Source organism: Ambystoma mexicanum, chromosome 11, assembly GCF_040938575.1.
Source record: "Ambystoma mexicanum isolate Mex_15411 chromosome 11, UKY_AmexF1_1, whole genome shotgun sequence".
In the NCBI taxonomy this organism is placed as follows: Eukaryota; Metazoa; Chordata; class Amphibia; order Caudata; family Ambystomatidae; genus Ambystoma; species Ambystoma mexicanum.
In genome coordinates, this window is record NC_090934.1 from 3024653 (window position 1) to 3043636 (window position 18984).

General features: G+C 47.8%; 1 protein-coding gene across 1 annotated transcript in view; it reads left to right on the forward strand.

Moving 5' to 3' along the window:
* The window catches only part of LOC138502974 (zinc finger protein 300-like), a 669426-nt gene that overhangs the window by 62837 nt on the left and 587605 nt on the right, over positions 1-18984 (forward strand). The window contains exon 2 of the mRNA XM_069622382.1: positions 15644-17353. Coding sequence (XP_069478483.1) covers positions 16345-17353 — 1009 coding nt within the window. The 5' untranslated portion in view covers positions 15644-16344. The remainder of the gene's footprint in view (positions 1-15643; positions 17354-18984) is intronic.

Here is an 18984-nt window from a genome sequence, read left to right on the forward strand (position 1 = left end):
ATCCCTACAGATAGGATACATTAGGGTATGCAAGTACCACAGTAAGTATGCTGTACTGCACTCGATTAAGCTCTATGTTGGCGTCATGAATAATATTGTTACTACGTTGTAGTCAGATTATCAAACGTCGAATGTAAGTTCTAGTAAAATACTAGTTACGGAGACCACCACGGGGCGCGGGGCATGTCAGATGTGTGATTCTCGTGCTCCTCCATCCCCGCAGGGCCTAGTGGTCTGCTACAATCCCCGGCCGGGATTAATCAGTGAAGCCCCAGCAGACCAGGGCATCGGGAGACTGGCTCTACCGAGACAGCGCACCAGAGGAGCTTCCCCGACACAGTCCGGGCCGATGCGCCAGGAGTAGCCCCCCTGAGAAATACTTGCGGTCCGGACCGGCCGGCACCTGCAACATCGAACGCGGCCCATCCGACAGCGCTACTCACCCTTCGAGGGACTCTGCAGAGGCCCATGGCACAAAGGGACCCCCCCCTGCTCACGGAGCGCCCCCGGAGAGTGGGAGGCAGGGGTGTGGGGACTCCAACCCAGCCAGGACTGAGATCGGTGGGAGCCCGATGGCGCTGGGAGGGGGGTACCGGGCCCCCCCTTGGACTGTATTCCTGAGCGGAGGAGAGGGGCAGACATCCAGCGGGCTCACTCGAGGTGAGGAGACGTTGGGTGGAGGCGAACATGTGGGGAGTCACAGACTTGCCGCTGCCCCCCCTCCATATGACCCCCTGCGGCCTCCCCGGGGCCCCATCTCTGCAAACAGTCAGCCTGGGGGGGACACTTCATCGGCATCACCTCACCCCCCTTCAGTCTACACAGCTGAGACCCGCCCCCAGAAACAGGCCAAGACGCAGAGCAACGAAAACCCACCAGAACTCCCGGCACAACCAAAGGGCCTACAACCAGGCCAAAAGCTAGGAACTTGGTACCCCGGCAGCGAGGGGGGGCCGTGACTGCCTATCGGGCCCCGGGATCCACAATAGGTGAGCCTGATTGGAGCTACCGCATCGGGAAGCATTAGGAGAGCAACATCCTGGAGCGTCCCCCAGTCACCGGGGCAATAGTTTCCCTCCAACGAGTCCACCGTTCACAAACAGCCCCCGGGGAGGCTCACGTAACCATCGTGCCCGCAGGTAGCGAACCCCGACCCGCAGCACTCACCAAGGATGACCTTAAGGACATTCTGCAGAAGATTAAAGCTATCCGCACCGATATACAGCCCTCGATAGTGGACCTCAGAGGAAGAGTGGATACCCTGGAGGAGAAAATGGAAGGAATGGAAAATAACCACCTACAGACAGATTTGTTGAACATGAAATATGAGGCGAGACTAACAGACCTATAAATGAGAGAGGAGGACATCATCCTGAAAATGGACGACCTTGAAAACAGGGAACACCGAAATAACATACGCATTTACGGGTGTGACGCAGCAAAGAGGAGAGACCGCGGCCGATGTGGGGAGAAAGGTCCAAGGCCTGATCAACCAACTATTCTCCCTAGAAGGGGGCAAGGAAGTGCAGTTGGAGAGAGCACATCGGGGTGGAGGGGGTGGAGGAGGAGGCCCAAGGTCCATAGTGGTGCGATTCCTACGATATAGAGAGAAAATGGAGGTACTGGAGAAGGCAAAGAGGCTAGAGAGTGTTATCTTTGAAGGGGACACAATTAGGGTCTACCAAGACCTGTCCTCCATCACACTCACCCCCAGAAGAGAGTGTCGTCTGCTTACCCAGTGGCTCACCACCCAGGACATAAGATACAGGTGGTCCTTCCCATTCGCCCTCTCCTTTGAACGTTCTGGTGTGGACTACAGGGTGACTAGCGGCAAGGAAGCCATGCAGGTCCTCCAGGTGCTTAAGGGTGATATTCCGGAAGAGGGAAACAAAGAGGGCACTCAAGCTTGTCCGGAACCCAGGAGACAGCCCGAGGGCCCCTGGTCCACAAAGAAGAAGACAAAGGGCAGAAGGAAATTCAGGAAACCAAACACCCCAACGTCGGAGACCGGGGCGGACTAGGCAAACAAAGATCTTCCTTTGTGAAATGAAGGGTCCTCAGTTTTGGAAATCCCAGCCGGGGATACCGAGTTCAAAAAGGGAAGTGCGGTGGATGGATCCACATTCACCCTGGTGGCTTGGCCGTTGGCAGGCGTACTCGATGGGATAGGGGGGAAGGAGAGGGGAGGGGGGGGGGTGAAGAGTGGGGAACTTGGGCCCAGAGCCGATTTAGCTTTAAGGGGGGACTGGGCAACTCCCAGGGGACCGGGGAAAAGATGAGACAAGGCAAAGAACCCATGGCAGTCAATGAGAGAAATGGCTGGGTCGAGACCCTTAGAATAGGCTCCATCAATGTTAAGGGGCTCAACTCCCCCACCAAGCGCTCGCTCTTGGGGAAAGAAATGAAAAATGCGGGAGTATATGTCTGCTTCGTACAGGAAACCAGAACCGTGAAGGGAGAGGAGAGGGCTATCCCAGGATCTCATCTGGGCCAGATCTTCTGGGCATCAGGCAATGCTAAAAGAGGGGGGGGTTGGCATCATTCTACATAGGAACCAAAAGCTCACCGAGGTAACCCAGTGGGAAAGGGATGTTGGGAGAGCCATAGTGGTGTCGGGCAACCTACATAACTCCAGAGTCACCCTGGCCACCATATACTGCCACAATGTAGGCCAGATGGAATTTATCCAAGAAGCCCTGGATGAGGTGATGGCCAAAGCAGAAGGGCTCCTCATCGTGGGGGAGACTTCAGTATGTGGGCGAATCGAGAACTGGATCATAGCGGGAAAGCAATCCCACCGGGTAGCAGGGGAGGACGATCATAAGGAGGATTTCGGGACCTGATGTGGGAGCAGGGACTGCTGGACATATGGAGAGAATTCCATCCAACTGGGAGGGGATACACCTTCCACTCCGCCGTCCATGGTCCATGGTACAAGGACAAGAATAGACTACCTGTTCACGGGGCACCAGTTTATGAGCAGGACAGGTGCCTGTGAGATCCGCCCGGTCAGCTGGTCAGACCACGACTTGGTCTGGTCGAACATTAGCATATCGGGCCTAAAACCCAGGGAATCCCTTTGGAGATGTAGCGACTTTCTCCTCAGAGACATGCTCTTTAAAGAAGAAATGGTTTTGGCGATCAGGGAATACTTTGAGCATAATGGCACTGGTGAGGTTGACCGGGGGATAGTATGGGAGGCGGCGAAGGCAACTTGGAGGGGCAGGTTGATTAATGAAGGGGCTTCCAAAAAAAGGGAAAGGTACCTCCTAGCCCACCAGCTGAGGTCGGAGAACCTCTCACTGGAGAAGTCTGAAGGGAAAGGAGAGACGGAGTGGGAGAGGGACCTGGGCTCTGCAAGGGGTAAGAGACAAGACCTGAGGGAACTAGAGATGGGTAAAATTGTAGCTGGACTCCAACATTTACGTCAAAGATATTACGAGAAAGGCGACAAAGCTGATGCTATGCTGGCAGCCAAACTCCGGGTTCAGAGGGCTGACAGATGGGTGGCAAGAATAGTAAGTGGTGAAGAGGGGGAAAGATCAGACCCTGAGGGTATAGCTGAGAAGTTTGCTGGCTTCTATGAAACCCTATACGGGAAAGAGGGGGGTGCAGAGAAGGAGAGCCTTGACACATACCTCAAAGGGGTCACCCTCCCCACCCTTGGACTCTCGGAAGCAGCCGCCCTGGACGCCCCGATAACAGAGGAGGAGGTACTCAAGGCAATATCAGGTCTTAAACTGGGAAGGGCCCCGGGAGAAGATGGTTACACAGCAGGCTTTTACAAGGCCTTCTCAGGCCAGCTGGCATGGTTTTTGCAGGCCTTTTCTCCAACATTATGTCCACAGGGAGGGTACCCCTATCCTTTGGTAAAGCCCTAATCACAGTGATCCCTAAGGAGGGGAAGGATCCAGCAGATTGTTGTTCCTATAGACCAATCTCACTCCTGAACGTGGATGCAAAACCATTCACAAGGATCATTGCCACAACGTTAGATGGCCATATGCCGGGGCTGATTCACTCTGACCAGGTGGGCTTCATACAGGGGAGACAGGGGGCGGACACCCTTCGTAAGACTCTGCATGTCATGAGGGAGGCGGCACCGAAGGGAGATAACCCGGTCCTGGTGGCCATCGACGCCGAAAAGGGGTTTGAACTTGTAGACTAGGGGTTCCTACATGGGGTTCTCGAGAAGTTGGGCTTCGGACCGGGGATCAGGCAAGCCATCAAGGCCCTATATGTAGCCCCATCTGCTAGAGTCACGGTCAATGGACGCCTGTCACGCACCTTTGACCTCCAAAGAGGGACGAGGCAGGGATGTCCTCTCCACCCCCTCCTATTTGCCATGACTATGGAGATACTGGCAGAATACCTCAGAGGCTCCCCGATGGTACGGGGTATAGACATAGGAGACCGAACCTTCAAACTCGGTTTATACGCAGACGACATTCTGCTACACCTAAAGGACCCCACCGGGTTGGTTCCTGCCACCCTGCAGGTTATTGCTCAGTTTGGCCTCTTCTCAGGCTTCAGGGTAAATATAGGCAAGTCCGTGATCTTCCCCTTCGCCCCAGATACGGAAAGGAATCTAGCCGAGCTGACTCCCTTGGGCCTCCAAATTCGCGCTGAGGGTATAAAATACCTGGGGATAAATATAGTTAGACCTAAAGAGGACTTGAGCCAGGCAAACTACCCCCCTCTCTTCGACAGACTGTTCAGGGACATGGAGGGCTTGCCAAAGGGGCACATTTCATGGATGGGAAGGATAAATGCTTAAAGATGAACCTCCTCCCCAGGGTGCTATAGGTTTTCCAGATGCTCCCTCCTGGGGCCCCGGAGCTCTACCTCATAGAAGCCAAAAAGCGTATAACCCAATTCATTTGGCAGGGTCAGAGACCAGAATAGGATATGAGACCTTCACTCTCCCCAAGGAAAGAAGGGGAGTATCTCTCACAGACCTGTGAACATACCATAGAGCAGCCCAACTCAGGGCACTGGCCCCTCACCTCATGGAGGACCCCAACAAACAATGGGTTTACCTCGAAAATGCCTACCTCCACCCAGTCACGGTGGGAGAATGGTTATGGTCCCACTGAAGAAATTACCCAGGAGAATCAGGGATCACCCCATACTTGGAACTATGTGGAAAGCACTGGCAGGGAAGGGGACTAGAGAACAGGTGACCACTTGGCCCTCCCCACTGAGCCACATCTGGTCCACCCCAGTACTAGAAGAAATCCCTGTCCATGAACATTATCAGTCCTGGTTTGACGCAGGACTCTGTAGAGTCGGTCAGTTGGTAAGGGAGGACACCTTTATAACCATTCAAGAACTAGAGGAGGCCCTGGCAATTGGTAAACTCTCCCCGCTCCTATATTTGAGACTCAAGGGGGTCCTAATGAAACCAAAACTGAAGTCAGGTATCCAAAGAAAGCTTACCCCGGTTGAAAAAATCTTAGACTCCCACTTAGATATGAAAGGCCTCATCTCCCTCCTTTATGGAGCCCTCATGATCCCCGAGAGGGTTCAACCAAAAGCCTTAGAAGTAAGTGGGCGAAGGACCTGGGCCGTGGAATAGATGATGGCTTATGGGGACGAATCTGTAGCAGGGCATTCAAGACATCTATCTCCTGCCAATATAAGACACACGCTATTAAGCTCCTTCATAGATGGCAGTATGCCACGATCACTCTATCCAAGATGTTCCCAGAGGTTGTCCCGATGTACTGGCACGGATGTGGGGAGAAAGCCAACTATTGGCACATGTGGTGGTCATGTAAGAAAGTGCAAGCATACTGGTCGGAGGTTCTGAGCTGGTTGAAGGAGGCGGGAGAGGGGGGTCTACCTACAGGACCCTGTCCTATTAATGTTTGGTCTACATCTAAGGGAGGAACGTTGGGAAAAACTCCCGGACCCAACACACTCGCTACTTTTGGCAGCTCGGGCTAGAACGTGGAAAAGGGCCTCCCTACCCTCGAGAAGAGAGTGGCTTGCAGTGGCCAAGGACATTTATCTCATGGAAAGACTCACGGAGGCAACCCAGGGCTTGAGTGCCCAGATAGAGATGGCCACACTGAGGACTCACCGGGAGGATCACATGGGCTCTCGACCCTGCCCGAAACAGGACAAAGTACATGACATTTTGCTACAGAATCGGAGGAGTTGGTTCCTCACCGACGGCCTTAAGCCCGGTTGGAGCTGCCCAAGGACAGTACATGGAGACAAGCGGTTCCGGTCCCCCGAGACCAAGGTTCAGGGGGAGGGTGGGTGTATACCTCAGCGAATGATGATTTGTTCTTTTTTGAAATTGTGCTGGGCACCTGCCCAAAAGTTCACATACTGTACAAGTGTTCTGTTGCCTTTTATAAACCAATACAAATTGATGAAGGACAGATTGTCTGGTGTTTATAGTTGGCATGGGCTACAAAAGACTCTGGTGAACGGTACAGGTGTTCGGCATGAGTTTCCACGTGGTATAGTTGGCAGTGGCAACTAAATGTTGAATATCATATTCCCACGAACAAAACATGTCCAAGCACAGAATTCTCAGGAATAGTAACAGTGACTTCCCTCAATGGGAAAGGCAACGGCCCAAATCTCGAGTGTTGTACTGCGCGGCGGCCGTCAACATGACAATACTTATGAAATGGTCTTCCGAAAAGTGCCTGGTCCGTGTGACTGCACATACCGCGTCATGGCATGTGTGCGCATGTGCTCGAAGGCTGGTGATTGTTTATTAGCAAATACATGTGTCATGATGAATGGGCCTGTGTCACCCGATGGTTAATCAGGACTTATCTAGTCATAGTCAATCATTGCGGCCATAATCAACCTTGGAGGGCCTGGTAATTCCTCATTCAAGGAACCCGGACCCGGTACATCCCCATTCCCATTCGAGCCCCCATAGGGCTCAATGGGAATGGAGAGAATGCTAACAACGGGCCCATTAGGGCCCGTTGTTAGCATCCTGGTCTGCTCGCGGGACCCACTAAGGACGCCTGGTAAAGCCAGGCGTCCTTAGCGGGTTCCCGCGAGCAAACCTCGTAATGGGGCGGTAAGGGGTTGACGGCTCTCGCACCTTTTCCGGTGCCGTTAACCCCTTACCACCTTCCTCGTAATGAGGCCCTATATCTAGCATAGTCAAACAATGCCGCCCTAATCGGAATAGAAATAGAATGTGAGGATCATCCCGGGGTGTGCCGGGGATGCCTATGTGAGCGAAGTGGCTCCCGCATACCGTTGTCTGCAACGTGTCCGAGTGCCGTGGGAATTGTCACTGTTAAAATCTGAATTGTCAATATTGGCCTAGCTAGCAAACCTCTTCTAGGCATGCTCATAATTGAAGCAACGTATGTAAGTGCGCATAAGCTTGGTTAGCAACCTGAACAAATTGGTTAATGTGGGCTATACATGTTGATGACTGGTGCTGTGAGAGCGGTGAGATATGGGTTCACAGAAGTTGGTGGGTTAAGTAAATAAAATGCGCACAGAGATTAGCTAATTAGTGTTGATGTGGTTATACTGGGTGCTTCTTCTTCACACTTCTATATAAACTCTACAGTTACCAAAGTTCACATAATCAGTTGATCAGCTTGATCTATGCTAAATAACAGGGCATTCCGTAAAAGGATGACTACAATGAGTTAACATACAGCTGACATATTACATGGAGTTAACATACAGCTGACATAATTATTTTAAAAATAACTTTCATACGGATGGTTCCACGACAAGTCATATAGAACAAGAGCATCTGGGCATGGATTTGGCATACAGCATGTGTCATTATACTATGATCATATCATAAATCATGTAGTGTAAGAACATGGTTGTACAAAATTGACATACAGCACTCCTGATAGTGTTGCTTTGGTCATGCAACTGGTTCTACCTTGGGTCGTATAAGTAACGCAGAGCAGAGCAGTATGAGCCACATGATTAAATATACACTAAAATTATTCATTTAGAGAAACACATTAATTTCATTTTCAGTATTCAAACCTTTTGGTACCTCTACATTTCCATATAAGCCTGGATTCCATCTGGCGCGAATGAGTGTGTAATCGCCCTCACGTTTATTGGTGGTGCCTTTCTGTAATCCTATAAACTTGATATCTCTCTTATCAAGTAATTGGTGCTCTTTCTGCCAGGGTTGTGCAAGTGGTAGTCTGGGAACCTGGCTTTTAAGATTGGCCAGTTGTTCTCTAATGCAGATTCTCTGTGATGAGGTTCTTGATAACAATCTCCCCTCCATGTTCTGGGGTGAATGTGTCACAGTTGTTATGTGCATGTTGCCACATATTACAGGTGCCACAGCGGTAGAAGCCAGGTGATGGTGACAACCAATTGGCAGCGTTCCCTGATGGATATGAGTCACTGCTCAGGAACGAGGGGAAAAGCAGATTTCTAATAGTAGGCTCCCTCATGTAAACAAATTTGGGTTTGCGTGAAATGTGTTGTTTGATATCTTTATCCATGTGCCAGGGAGATTTCTCAAAGTGCTAATTTCCCTTACCTTTTGAGACCACCAGCAACTTTGCTGGATTACTAGGATAAAAAATAAAATTTAGTTTTTTTTTTTTAACCTGGGAAGAGTGTTGAGCCTTTTTTCCCACTCTTCCATGTATTTTGATGTGTGTTTTCTTTTGTGTTCTTTGGTTATGGAGTTTTTAAACAACTCCAGAGGCATCGTCTTTTTCTTATGTGTCACACAGCACCTTTAGTGCAGTGGCACAGGAGTGTCTTTTAATCTCCACAAGGTTTAAATACCTTCTCTGGGACTCACCACTCTCTCCCAGAGCATGTAAAGTTAAATTGACTTTACTAGTCTTTTTAAATTTACAGACCCAGCCCAAACTATCTTCTTATAGCGTGCTGGAGGGGTTGCCTAGCATCCCCTGAGTCTGAACACTCATGTAACAGTCAGATATTACCCTTTCCTACTTGAAATGGCTGGTGTCTGTGGTTTTAAACAAACTACCATGCCGTTTATTTTAGGAAAGGTCCTTCTAGTGTCCAACTCTGCACGCCAAACCAGGTTTGGTCCCTTTGTTTGTTGGCCTTTGGCTGAAGCCCTCCTCTGGCACCTGAGTATCTGGGGTGGACAGGATGTGAGGGAGGTGCCCGAAACTCCCTGTGCTTAGTCTCCTAGGAGACCTGAATGCACTCTGGCGTTATTGGCCGGCTTGCTGTCCGGCACGGACAGCCATCCTTCTGTGTGAGTGACAGCCTGGCTGGAATGAATGAGGGAAAACTGTTTAAAAGCAGGCTTCTGGGGCTTTTAAAGAAGAGTCGACCACTGCAACGAAAGAACCGAAGACGAGCTGAAGGAAGACGACTGCTGCAACTCCTGGTCCACTGGTGAAGCCCTGCTGCAGGTCCGAATTACCTGAAACTCCTTCGACAGAGAAGCCCTTCAAGGTTAACTTCTTCCCTTGAGTTTCGTGGGAACAACCAACTCGTAAGCCGCCTGGACACCGTCCCCATATTGGTCGAATTTTCTGCAGAGTGCTTTGGAAAACCGGATATCCAGTGGGAAGGATACCCGTTTGTGGTCTTTTAGGCACTAGCACCTTAAACCAAATATTTGCCAAGCTTGTGGCCACTTCCCTGGGCAGTGCAGAAACCTTGCGACGTCCTCCTACTTTTCCCCACGACTGAAGCTCAGGAGCAGCGAGATCTGCAGGAACTGCCAGGAACAACTGCCTCAGCTACAGCTCTTCTTCACTTTAAAGGTACTGTGTAAATGCGGTCATGAAATCGTTTCGGCCGCAGTGAAACTTTCCAGACTTTGAAGGCTTGTCCTTCCATAAACCAACATCTAACTTTTCGTCTGACCAAATTCTTCTAAGATCCATGACAAAGACTTAACTGTTTACTACCAGAACTGTGCTATCCTATACAAGACACTGAACGATTGACTTTGGCCCAGGCCTATTGAATTGAATTGTTGGTTGTAGTGAACTGAAACCCTTTGCCCTGCCAATGAAAGTATTTGTGCCTTGATTTCTTTTAAATCTTTTCTTTTTACCCCTTTTTAAAGTAACTGAAGTGCCATTTTGCTCCCACTTCAGGGGAGCTGAACTTGTTCAGTAACTTATTGGTTGTGTATTTGTAGTATATTAGTGTGTGATATTGAGCTGCTCTTGCTAGTGTAATGTTTTCCAAATGACTGTGTAAATAAATGTATATTCTTTTACCAAGAAACCTTGAGTAAATGGTTATTTGAATCCCTGTGATTGTTGGTCTTTTGTGTAACCCCTGGTACTGCTCACTTTACTCTTGCGATAAGCCTAACTGCTCAGCCACTGCTACCACAATATTGTGTAGTACAGGCTTGTACCACAGGTGAAATTGTACTGACGCTTGTAGTCCTAATTGCATGTAGTGGTCCCAAAGGGTACTGCATGTGATTCTGCCTAACACCATGCACTTATGTTATATAGTCTTTGCGCATCAGTCGAGTACTGGGTAATGATATTGGTGGTTGCCTTGTTTTCGGATGGTTACTCAGTTTAGGTTGTAATACCTCAGTCCTCGCGCGTTGATTCTTCTCAAGACTCTGGCTAATTGTGGGTGCTGGGTATCCTCTGGCTTTGAATCTCGTGGACAAAAGTTCACATTCAGCTTGAAAACCTGTTTTATGGCTGCAATTTCTTCGAGCCCGATGAAGTTCCCCTGCAGGAATGTTATTAAAAGTAGTTCTGCAGTGACAGCTGGAAGCATGGAGAGTGGAGTTTACCTCCGTTGGTTTTCTGAATGTTTTTGTCTCAATTGCATTATTCCCTATATATATATGTGTGCATATCAAGAAAATCTTGCAGTATCACTGCAATGCCCCGTAAGGCGTAAACCAAAGCAGTTACCTTTGAGATACTTCAGATACCTGTCAAAGGATGCAGTTGGTCCATCCCAGAGGAGCAGGCTGGCATCTTTGTGTATCTCTTCCGCAGGATCACATGCTCAACAAAATCATTGGTGCTCATTACGAGTCAGGCTGCTGCTGGACCCGTTAACAGTTACCGGCGCCTGGCTTGCCGGTAACACCGGGGTATTACAACCCAGCTTCCGGTAAGTCAGGCGCCGGTATCTGTATTGTTCCACATTCCCATAGAGCCCCATAGAACTCTATGGGAGTGGGGACCACTGAAACACCGGCACCGTTAATAACGGTGCCGGTGTTTCAGTGACAGTCTGCGGTCGGGTGCCGGTCTGCCTGCCAGGGTAGACCTGGCAGGTGGATCGGCAACCCACCCGCATATTCATAGTTTGCTGGTCCGGAAACAACAATGCCAGTAAGCTTACCAGCACCGTTGTTTCCGGACCGGCAAACTCGGAATGAGGGCCACTGTCATTAAGAGCATGCATGTCCTCATATTCGGCCATAAAGAGATTGGCCAAAGACGGGGCGTATTTAATGGCCCCTATTGCAACACCCTTCACTTGTGTATAATATTTATCATTAAGCAAAAAGACATTGGGGCTCATTACAAGTTTGGCGGTAGCCTTGCCAGTAAAACTGGCAGGCTACCGCCAAACTTGCAATTTTTACCGGCACCCGCGAATGGGCAATTACCGGGTCATACTGAATAAACAATGACATCAAGCACACCGTATTTTACATACATTATTAAACAAAATAGTTCATACTAATTGGACAGAGTTTCCACTCTTGACCCCAGACCACTCTTGTCCCCCCACCGACCCTCCATCCCTCCACTCTTAAAGCAACGCCAACCCATCCTCCTGCCGCTCTTGAACACCCACCCAAAAGCCACCCCCCTCCGCTCCTTGAACACCCATCACTCCCCTACGCTCCTTGAAACCCCACCCACCCCCTTCCACCCCCTCTGCTCTTGAACCCCCACCCACCCCCCTTCTGCTCCTTGATCCCCCACTCACCCTCCGCTCTTGACAACCCCACCCACCTCCCCTCAGCTTTTGACCACCCTCCCCCCGCTCTTGACCCACCCACCCACCCTCCCCCCGCTCTTGACACCCCCAACACCCACCCAACCTCCCTCCGGCATTTTGACCCCCAACCTGCCCACTCTCCCTCCACTCTTGACCCCCTAACCCTCCCTCCGCTCTTGAACTCCCCACCCACCCATACACCCACCCTCCACTCTTGAACCCCCCCACCCCCCCTCTGCTCTTGAACCACCCACCCCCCCTCCGCTCTTGAACCCCACACCCACCCCCCTTCCGCTCTTGAACCGCCTGTTAGGCAGAATTATATGCAGTACCCATTCGGAACACCACACACATTTAAAACTACAAGTGACAGTACAATTTCACCTTTGGTGCAAGCTTGTACTACACAGTCAAGTGCTAGCGATGGCTGAGCGGCCAGACCTATCTCAAGAACAAGTGATCAGTATAAATAGTTAAACAAAGGACAGCAATTACTATAATTCAAACAAACACTGACTCAAGGTTTCTGAGTAAAAGAATATACATTTATTTACACATCAGTTATAAAAAATCTCACTAAAGTGAAGCAGTTGAAAAATCACGTTACTAATACACCACACCACTCCCAATAGATTCTGGACAAGTTAAGCTCAAGTGTGAGCAAATGGCACTCCAGCAATTTAAAAAGGGAGGGAAAAACAAAGTTAGGCTAAAATTGAGCAGCACCAACAGGTAAGTAAGCAGGGCAATCTAGAAAGAGGAACTACAGTGATGGAATCAAATCAAAAAGGCTTAGGGCCAAAGTCAATAGGACAAAAGTCTTTTGCTCAAGATCACACAGCTCAGGGTAGTTCGCGGTTAAGTCTTTGCCAAGAGTTCCGGACGAAGTAAGTTGGCAGAAAAGCTAGTTTAAAGAGAAGAGAAGGACAAGCCCTTGGATTGGCGAAAGGTTTCACACACCTTCACAGCGGCAGAAAGAAACGATTTGCACAACTGTGATTTGCACAGTACCTTTAAATGGAGAAGAAGCTGTAGCTGAGGCAGACGTTCCTGGAAGGTCCTGCAGGCTCACGGTTCCTGAAGTGACAGTCAGACTGACATGAAGTAGGAAGACTGGAGGGTCCTGCACTGCCCAGGGAATAAACCAGCAGCAGAGCAAAGCAATGAATAAAAGGTGCACTTCTTAAAACCCCTGCAGGGTCCAACCTTCCTGGCTATCCGGCCCACTGTAGCTCTGTACAGCAAATTTTACCAGAGGAGGGAGTCCTGTCTTGCGGTTTGGGCGAACTGGTTGGTCCCACCAGCTCAGGAGAAGGAGATTCCTGGAGGATCTTCTCTGTCGTTGGCGTCTGAAGATTCAGACCTGCAGCAGGGCTTTACTGGGCGGTTCAGTCATTGTAGGGGTCCTCTTCTGTCAGCTCCTCATCGGTTCTTTCGTTCCAGTGGCGACTCTGCCTTTCCAATCCCAGAGACCTGCTTTTTATGCAGTTTTCCCCCATTCACACAGCCTGGCTGTCAATCACACAGCAGGGTGGCTGTCCTGGCAGGACAGACCCCTAGCCAATCAAACAGGAGTGCAACTTGGGTTACCAAGGGAACCCATGGCAGGGATCCTAAAACCCCTCTCACATCCTGCCTACCCAGACTTTCAGGCGCCTTAAGGAGGGCTTCTGTGTAGAAGCCCGCAAAAGGACGGCGAGCAAAGGGACCAAACCTGGTTTGGCACACAGTAAAACACGAGAAAGGTATTTTCAAAAAGAGATGGTGACTAAACCCAGCCGAAACCGTATAAAAACGTGTATGGTCTAGCGGGTTTAAGTTTGAGGCTACCAAGATAGCCTAAAACAATACCAAGGTTATTTAAGATAACCGCGGTAGAAACATTAGGCTAGTTACCACTGCCACCAGCCAAGTCTTGATGAAATGGGAGCGAAACAGGGCTCCAAGAGAAACAGACAAAAAGGGATAAGTATTAACCCTTTCCAGTACTCCATGTAATATGGTTTGTACTGGGTCTGTGGATTTAAAGAGACTAATAAAGTCAATGGCAACTTTACATGTTCTGGGAGACAGTAGTCAGAATGGAGTCTGAGTTGGAAAGTCTAAAAGACAGCCCTGTGTCACTGCACTGAAGGTGCTGTGTAACACATAGTAAAAAGATGATGCCTGTGGAGTAGGTGAGGCTCCACAGTCTATGAACACACAAAAATGTAAAACACACACAGCAAAACACATGTAAGAGTGGGGAAAAAAGGCTCTCAGTCTTACCAGGTGAAAAAACTAAATCCTAGAAATCCAGCAAAGCTGCTGAGGGACTCGGTACATAAGGTAAATTAGCCATTCTGTAGAATTCTCCCTAACAGCGCCACCCACTCCCCTCTGCTCTTGAACACCCAGCTGCCCTCTGCTCTTGAATGCCCACCCACCCCTGCTCTTGAACCCCCACACACCCACCCCCACTCTGCTCTTGACCCCCAACCACCCTGCTTCCACTCTTGACTCCCACCGACCCCCACTCTCTCCACTCTTGATACCCTCCCTCTGCTCTTGAACCCCCACCCCCCTCTGCTCTTGAACCCTGACCCACCCTCTTTCCCTCTGCTCTTGAACCCCCACCCGCCCTCCCTCCTTCTGCTCTTGAACCCCTCTTGCAGTAAGAAAAACTCCTCAAGCATATACCAGATTCTCTCCGTTTGAATTACTCTACTGTAGGGAGCCCCGAGATGTATTAGATATTCTCATAGAAACCTGGGAAGAAAGAGAAGAAGCACCAATACCTCTGCCCCTGGCTGCCACCTAAGAGATCATGTGACCCTAGTTAGAACCTTGGTACAAACAAAAAGCCTAGACCGAACAAAAACAAGTCTATGATAAAAAGGTGAATCTCCTCTCTATCTCCATGGGTCAGAAAATGTTGGTCCTCTTACCCACCTCTGAGAATAAACTATTCTCAGTGGCACGGACCTTATGAGATAATGGAACGCACAGGTGCATGAACTATAGAGTAGCTCAACCAGACAATAGACCCATCTCTATCATATTATCCTGCTAAAGGAATGGAAAGGAAATCCATTATAATCAGAACCCCAAAGGGAAAGGTAGTCTATCTAAAACCCTATCGACTCCCAGAATCTAGGAAAAAGATAGTAAATGAAGAAGTGGAAGGCCAACATTATAGAGCCCTCTTCTAGTCTCTGGCCCTCCCTGATCGTTTTGGTAACAAAACCCAACCACTCCTGGTGGTTTTTTATTGACTTCCGACAGGTTAACACCATTTCTGCTTTTAACGCCTGCCCCATGCCATGGATCGACTATTTAATCAATAAACTGGGAAGTGCAGTATTCCTATCTACCTGAGACTTGACAAAACCAGCCATCAATGGCTGACATGTTGGCCATTAATTAGACTTCAGTGACCACACACCACCACATTGTGTTAATCCTGGCTGTGGGCTAATGGGTCACACCTTTTTAAATGTGTGTGCCATGTGATGTGGGAATGGTCAATGTGTCTCTTGGTTCTTGATTTCTGTGTTAACCCTTTCCATGATATTAAGGGCACCTTACTCTATTCATTGAACTTGGTGACCATATGAAATCCTGAACCTCTACTGAAATATCCTAAACTGAAAAGTGCCTTTTTGGTTTGTCACATTTTCTATTTAAAACATGGAATATGTATTTATCTCTTATGGAACACTAATCCTGTTTTTCCTTTTCTTTCAAACAGGGCAAGAAAGCAGGAAACATAGAAAACAGTGAAATGGGTTTAAAAATTTTTGTTTATAAAAAAAGTTTCCTCTGATAGCTGTTTCTTGGAAATGTTTTCTCGGTCACAACAGTCACTACCAGCCTCGAGTCTCTTACTGTGGAAAAAATATTTCACCGACTGAAGACATTTCGCAGCAAAATAAAGTTGCAATATTAATGATTTTGGAGGAAACCTCTAGTTCCTAGGTCCAGTCAGTACCACTCAATTGAGAGGTCATCTGTGTCCACTGCACCGATTAGAGGCTAATAGGAATGGCTGCCACCTTAAAGTAGAGGCTGGGCATGTCCATGCATTGCACCACATTCAGTAAGAAAAAGGTGCTCAACACCAGCTTTGGACTTGATGCTTCAGAATCAATGGCGCCCCTGCTGTGGTGCTGATGGTCCAGTGGCAGCTGCTAGGATTAAAACCCAAAAGCACGAAAACCACAAGTCTACAAACTGCTCTGGACATGGAAAAGTTGCAAGCACAAGCTTTTTTTTTTTCCAGACGTGTCTTTTCTGGCTGAGGATTGAGGTTCTGTATTGACATTCATGTGTATAAAAATGCACCTGACTTGGTGAGACCAACCAAGAGATTAAGATCATTATGTAAATATTTTGAATTGGACAAGGCGCTCCTTACACAGAAATTGCTATTTAAAAATTAACACCTTGACAATGGAGTTTCCCTTTGAATTTTCTGAATGTGAAACAACTTTCAATGAAACTGGTTATTTTTGGCAACAACAGAGATTTCTCACCGATGAGAAAGAACATAAATGTTTTGAAAGCTCCAAGGCTTTTACTGAAACAAATCATCTATTGATGAATCAGAGAAAACACACTGGGGTGAAGCCATATACATGTTCTGAATGTAATAAGGCTTTCATGCAAAGGGTTGATCTATTGAGGCATCAGAGAATTCACACTGGGGGGAAACCATATACATGTTCTGAATGTAATAAGTCTTTCAAGCGAAAGAGTGAACTATTGAGTCATCGGAGAACTCACACTGGGGAGAAACCATATGCATGTTCTGAATGTGATACGGCTTTCAAGCAAAGGGGTGATCTATTGAGGCATCAGAGAATTCACACTGGGGAGAAACCATACACATGTTCTGAATGTAATAAGTCTTTCAAGCGAAAGACTGAACTATTGAGTCATCAGAGAATTCACACTGGGGTGAAACCATATACATGTTCTGAATGTGAGAAGGCTTTCAAGCATAGGTGTGCTCTATTGAGGCATCTGAGAATTCACACTGGGGAGAAGCCATACACATGTTCTGAATGTAATAAGGCTTTCAAGCAAAGGCATGATCTATTGATTCATCAGAGAAATCACACTGGGGAGAAACCATATACATGTTCTGAATGTAATAAGTCTTTCAAACAAAAGAGTGAACTATTGAGTCATCAGGGAACTCACACTGGGGTGAAACCATATACGTGTTCTGAATGTAATAAGTCTTTCAAGCGAAAGTTTGAACTATTGCGTCATCAGAGAATTCACACTGGGGAGAAACCATACACATGTTCTGAATGTAATAAGGCTTTCAAGCAAAGGCATTATCTAATGATTCATCAGAGAATTCACACTGGGGTGAAACCATATACATGTTCTGAATGTAATAAGTCTTTTAGGCGAAAGATTGAACTATTGCGTCATCAGAGAATTCACACTGGTGGGAAACCATATGCATGTGATAAGGCTTTCAATCAAAATGATTGCTACATTTGAGAAATCACTCTTGAGTCTTTCAATCAAAAAGAGTGAACTATTGATTAATCAGAGATAACACACTGGGGTGAAGCCATATATATGTCCACAATGTAATAAGGATTTCAAGCAAAATAATCACTTTATGATACATGAGAAACCATAAACATGTTCTGAAAGCAATGGGTCTCATTATGAGTCTGGCGGTCCCGGTAATTGCCCATTCCTGGGTGCCCTGGAAATATTGCTCCCCAATGGCAATGGGGAGGAAGGATGCACCAGCACCGTTGTTACTGGACCGGCAATCTCGTAATGAGGCCCAATGTCTTTCAAGCAATAAGGTAAACTAGGGCTGCACTAGAGAAATCACGCTTACATGTTCTCACTGTGATAACGCTTCAAGCGTAATGAGAAACCTGTGATACATCAGAGAAATACACTATGGGTTTGCAGTGAAGCCTGACCTATTCCTACATCACATAAATTCACACAGGGGGAGCCATATAAATGTTTTAAATAAAGACTTTCAAGGAAATCTGTGACCTGTGGTGGCATTGGTAATTCATAAAAGGTGTTGAAATGGACTACTCAGATGCCCAAAACATCCACAACTTACAAAGTCTCTTGGACCCTGCTGTTTTTGGAGAGAAAAATTACTAAACTATATTATCAGACAGGCATATTTGATGTATGATTTATGTATACAATTAAAATAAATTGTCTTGATATTTGGATTCATGAATAATTGATAACTCATGAATAAAGAGATTTCTGAAAATGTGTTTTAAGCAGAGCATATTATCTCACTGTAAGATCAAACTTCCAGTTATTACACACAATTCATGACTGATGAAAGACTAAAACACAAGCAAGCCTACATGTGCATAAGTTTCACACTTCAGGTATATACTCGGGGGGGGGGGGGTTGAATATATTACATTGTGCAAAATACTATTACTATTAAATACTTTTTGACCTGTTACTTGCAACTGGGAAAGTACCGCGATCATTCAGATCGGTACAAGTCAAACCACTACTCAAGGACACAAGAGGAGATGCGGAAGACCTCACCAACTACAGACCGATTTCAAACATGTCCTACCCAGCAAAATTACTAGAAACCTACATCTACAAACTAACACAAGAACACATAGAAAAATGCCAGCTGCTGGACCAGGCGCAAGTTGGCTTTAGACCCAAGAGGGGAACAGGACTAGCACTCCTGTCCATTATTTCCGTTTCTGATCTGTCTTTCTTAGTAGTAACCAATCACTGGTCTCTGGGTCATACTGCCCCCAGCCAATGACTACCCTCTCCCTAAGCCCTGCCTCTGGCAGCCATCCTCAGATTTTTACCACACGTTCAAGTGTTGGGAGTCCTTGTGCTGTAGCTCTCGAGCTTTTGCTGCGTTTTCGCGCTTTTTTCAGGAGATTTTTCTCATTTTTCAGTTAAATAGAGCCTCAAGCTCCACCGTTTCTACATCCGATCAACGGGGACCCATTTCGGAGTTTCTACGCCCCTCAAGGGTGAAGATTTCATTGGGCCTCATTACGACCCTGGCGGAGAACCATGGTGCAATTTGCACCATGGTCCATG